Here is a 5,014-nt window from a genome sequence, read left to right as displayed (position 1 = left end):
GCCGGATTCCGGGTCCGCCTCGCGACCTCAGCCTTGGGACCGGAAGGTGAACATGTTCTTAAAGGGACCACAGCAAAAGCGGGTGCATTAAAGGGGCACTCCTGTGGAAGCGGATTGTCAGAAATCTGTCCATGATTATCAATCATTTCTAATTTAAAAAACGTTTTGCCCCCGCCTCAAAGAAATAACATATGATCAAAAAGAACCTTTCATTTGATTTGATTCATTATTGTCACACGGACCGAAACACAGTGAAAAGTATTGTTTTGGGTGCTATACAAACAGATTATACGGTACTGGGGCATCAGAGGAATAAAACAGAATTCAAAATACAGTGTTACAGCTGCAAAGAGAGAAAGATCAACGTTAACATTTAAAAGGTCCATTCAAAAGTCTCTTAACAGCAGGGAAGCAGCTGTTCTTCAATGTGTTGGTACATGTATTCAAACTTTTATATTTTCTGTCCAACTGGAGTGTGGAAGAGCATATAACCATGGTGGGAGGGAACTTTGATTATGTTGATTGCTTTCCCAGTGCAGCAGAAGATGAAGTCAATGGATGGAAGGCTGGTTTTCGTGATGGACTAGGCTGTTTTCACAATTCTAAGTAGGTACTTGCGGTCTTGGGAAGAGCAGTTGCCAAACCACACTGTGATGCATCTGGACAAGCTGCTTTCTACTGGTGCATCTATAAAAATGGTGAATGTCTTTATGGACATGCTGAATTTCCTTACACCCCTGAGAGAGTAGAGTCATACAGCTGTACAGCGCAGAAACAGACCTTTCAATCCAACTCCTCCATGCTGACCAGATATCCCAAATTAATCTAGTCCCATTTGCCAGCATTTGGCCCATATCCCTCTAAACCATTCCTATTCATATAACCTTCCAGATGCCTTTTAAATGTTATAACTGTATCAGGCTTCACCACTTCCTCTGGTAGTTCATTCCATATATGCACCACCCTCTGCGTGAAAAAGTTACCCCTTGGGTCCCTTTTAAATCTTTCCCCTATCACCTTAAACTTATGCCCTCTTGTTTTAGACTCCCCTACCCAGGGGAAAAGATCTTAGTTTTTCACCCTATCCATGCTCCTCATGATTTTATAAACTTCTATAAGGTCACCCCTTAGCCTCTGACGCTCCAGGAAATAAAGTTCCAGCCTACTTCAGCCTTTCCCTCTAGCTCAAGCCCTTCACCCTGGCAACATCCTTGTAAATCTTCTCTGAACTCTTTCAAGTTTCACAACATCTTTCCTATAGCAGGGAGACCAGACTTGAATGCAACTCCTATACTCAGTGCACTGACCAATCAAGGCAAGCATACCAAACACCTCCTTCACTATCCTGTCTACCTGCAACTCCACTTTTAAGGAACTATGAACCTGCACTCCAAGGTCTCTTTGTGCATATGTCCTGCCCTGATTTGCCTTACCAAAATGCAGCACCTCACATTTATCTAAATTAAACTCTAACTGCCACTCCTCGGCTCATCTTTTCAAGATCCCGTTGTATTCTGAGATAATGTTCTTCGCTGTCCACTACACCTCCAATTTTAGGGTCATCTGCAAAGTTACTAACCAAACCTCCCATATTCACATCCAAATCATGTATATAAATGACAAACAACAGTGGACCCAGCACTGATCCTTGCCGCACACTGCTGGTCACAGGCCTCCAGTCTGAAAAGTAACCCTCCACATCACCCTCTGACTCCTACCTTCTAGCCAGTTATGTATCCAAGTGGCTAGTTCTCCCTGTATTCTGTGTGATCTAACCTTGTTAACCAGTCCAAATGGAACCTTGTCAAAAGCCTTACTGAAGTCTATGTAGAGGTGTTTTTGTGTTTTCTTGACCGTAGTGTCAACGTGGGTGGACCAGGACAAATTGTTGGTGACCATCACTCCCAGGAACTTGATACTCTCAACCGTCTCCACCTCAGCACCATTGATATAGACAGGGGCGTATGCTCCACTCCGTTTTCTGAAGTCAATGACTAGCTCCATTGTTTTGCTGATGTTGATGGAGAGATTGTTGTCTTTACACCAGGCCACTAAGCACTCTATCTCCTTCTTAACTCCATCCAGGCCAATTGCTTTCCCTGGGTTAACTCTCAAGAAGGCTGATCTAACGTCTACAGTGGTGACTGTGGGGACAGTTGCATCTCAGGCTGATGGATCAAGTGATATCATTTCACTGCCCTTCTGTTCAAAGCAAGCGTAGAATGCATTGAGCTCATCAGGTAGGGATATACTATTGCCTGCGATTCTATTCGACTTTGCTTTTTAGCCTGTTATGTTGTGGAAGCCTTGCCACAAATGGTAGGTGTCCTTGTGTATAGTCTACATCTCTAACTTAGTTTGGTTTTGCCTCTTAGCATGCAGGATGGCTTTGCAAAGATCATATCTAGATTGCCCGTATAGGTCAGAGTCACCCAACTTGAACACCTTCGACCTGGAGTTCAGTATGGAGTGGATCTCCCAGTTCATCCATGGTTTCCGATTGGGGCACACTCAAATTAACTTCTTTAGCAATGCAGTCTTCTACTGTGATTATACTATGGCTTTATGAGTTGCATTTTGTCCCTTTGTTTTAAAGAAAGGTTTTAACTCAAAGGTGTTAAGCTGTCTGTTGAAAGCCCATAAAGTAAAGAGCTTGTGAGACTTTGGGCTTTTTTTTTAAGTTGGAATAATAGACGCAGCCTGAATGGGTGGGGTAAAACTCCCACACAACCAGGATTTTTAGTTTTAGGTTTTCAGTAGCACTTGTTTCTGGGGTCATGAAGCTGGATTTGGAAGCTGCAATACATCTCTCCCTGTTACTCTCTCTCTCTCTCAGAGTTTTCTCTTGATGTTTTTCCTCCTGGACTGGAGACTTGCATGTGAGTCAATCTATTTTTTTGAATTTGCCTTTGCCAGGGGTGTGTTTAGGAGATTGTTTACTGTATTGAAACCACTAATTAGTCGCAGTTAATACATCTACTATTTTGTTAAGCATTTTGATTGAGTTACAGTTAAGCCAATTCTTTTTTATTTTCATTTTGTCTGTATTTTAACTGTAGCGTAAAAGTAGTGCTTAAAGTTTTGCTTAACATCGAGTAGTTTGGCCAATCGAATTGCATCTGGAATGCAACACCTCCCATTTACCTTTAAAATAAGTAAAAGTTAGGTTCTTGACTATTTTCTGAATATATATTGAGGGTGTTTGGTCTGGTCCCTAACATTACACACTTACTGATGAAGCCTGGAACAGTAGTGGCATACTTGTTTAGGTTGGCTGCTGAGTTGTTGAATATGGACCAGCACACCGACTCCAAGCAGTCCCGTAGAATCGTAGAATTTGTGAGGTCATTATAAACTAGTTGCGGGCTGGAGGGGCCGAACAGCCTTTTTCTGTAGTTATTTCTTACGGTCTCGTGAGGCCATTCAGCCCAACATACTGCATCAACTCCTTAAAGAGTTTTCGAATCAGTTCCATTCCCTGAATCTGTCTATATCACCCATCAACAAATTTCCTACTTGGATCGAGGAGATTGGAGCACCAGGGATACAAGTTCAATTCCAGCCTCAGGCGACTGTCTGTGTGAAGTTTGCACATTCTCCCCATGTCTGCATGGATTTCCTTCGGGTGCTCTGATTTCCTCCCGCAGTCCAAAGATGTGCAGGGTAAGTGGATTGACCAGGCTAAATTCCCATACTCCAGGGATATGCAAGCCAGGTGGATTAGCCATGGGAAATGGAGGGTGACAGGGATAGGGTAGGGAGTGGGTATGGGTGGGATGCTCTTTGGAGTGTCTTTGCAGACTCAATGGACTGAAGGGCCTTGTCTGTACTGTAGGGATTTTATGATTCTAATTGTTAAAGCTTCTGTTGGAAGTTACTATTAAATCTATTTCAACCACTGTTTCAGAGACAGCATTAAAGATTGCAAAATCACCCTGTGTGACAATAACTTTGAAGCATGTTTAACATATCAAAATGATTAAAGACACTTCACATGTACCTTCTAAAGCAAAATTTGAACACATCACAAAAATCTTGGTCAAAGAGGTAGGTTTCAAGTGGCATCTTCAAGAGGGAATAGAGGCAGAGAGGTATATAACAATTATATCCACTTCCAGTACTCCTAGGCAAAGTCTAGGGCTTATCAATTGAGCAAATTTTAGCAAATGAGAGCTAGAACCAATAATGTTTTAGTTCATCCAGACACGTCTGATGGGAACATGGGCTAAGCCAGTCATCCATTATATCCTTTCAAATCTTCATCACTTAGAGAAGGGATTAGGGCTGGACTGGGGTCAAGGGACTAGACTGGCCAGTGACAGAGTGTAATGGTTTTAATAAGGTTTCAGGTAGAGATGAGGGTAGAATTGAGCGAATTTTTAAATGCAGAGATATTCTGGATGCCAAAATCTAAGCAGCTAGAACTTTCCAAGTGCAATTCTAAGTGAATTAGGGAAGTTAGTTCCCCCAGGTAGATGATGTAGGTGACTGTTACAAGAAACTAATTAAATGTTTTATTTTCAAAAAGTTATCCAAGTCCTTTTTATAAACCACAGTCACCTCCACAAAACTGCCAGGCAAAAGCCAGAGGTTCTCCTTCATGAAGTCACCAGTTATGTCACTTTAAGAGAAATTTGTGTTGCTGACATTGTCACTTTAAGAAGCATCTGTTACTGGTACTGTCACTAAAAAGAGTCTCTTACTGACTAATGATTTCAAGAGGATTCTATTATCAGTAATGTCACTTTAAGAGGAACTTGAATTACTAACAATTATTTAAAGAAAGACCCTGTATTCCTGATTTTTGAAAGAGCCGGTGCTAATGACACTGTTACTTTAACAGGAGCTCATTAGTGGTAATATCACTTTAAGAGGAGATAGTCGGAACTGCAGATGCTGGAGAATCTGAGATAACAAGGTGTAGAGCTGGATGAACACAGCAGGCCAAGCAGCATCAGAGGAGCAGGAAGGCTGACATTTCGGGCCTAGACCCTTCTTCAGAAATGGGGGAGGG

The 5,014-nt window shown here is 42.1% G+C and overlaps 1 protein-coding gene across 1 annotated transcript in view; it reads left to right on the top strand.

Moving 5' to 3' along the window:
- Positions 1 to 3,975: 3,975 nt before the first annotated feature.
- LOC109936607 (neuferricin-like) overlaps positions 3,976 to 5,014 on the top strand; it is a 22,527-nt gene continuing 21,488 nt past the window's right edge. The window contains exon 1 of the mRNA XM_048612407.1: positions 3,976 to 4,047. Within this exon, the coding sequence (XP_048468364.1) occupies positions 3,976 to 4,047 (72 nt within the window). The remainder of the gene's footprint in view (positions 4,048 to 5,014) is intronic.

The sequence above is a fragment of the Rhincodon typus genome, chromosome 26 (genome assembly GCF_021869965.1).
Source record: "Rhincodon typus isolate 14 chromosome 26, sRhiTyp1.1, whole genome shotgun sequence".
Lineage (NCBI taxonomy): Eukaryota > Metazoa > Chordata > Chondrichthyes > Orectolobiformes > Rhincodontidae > Rhincodon > Rhincodon typus.
The sequence above is the reverse complement of the archived record's forward strand: the minus strand, read 5'-3'. Positions and strand labels throughout refer to the sequence as shown.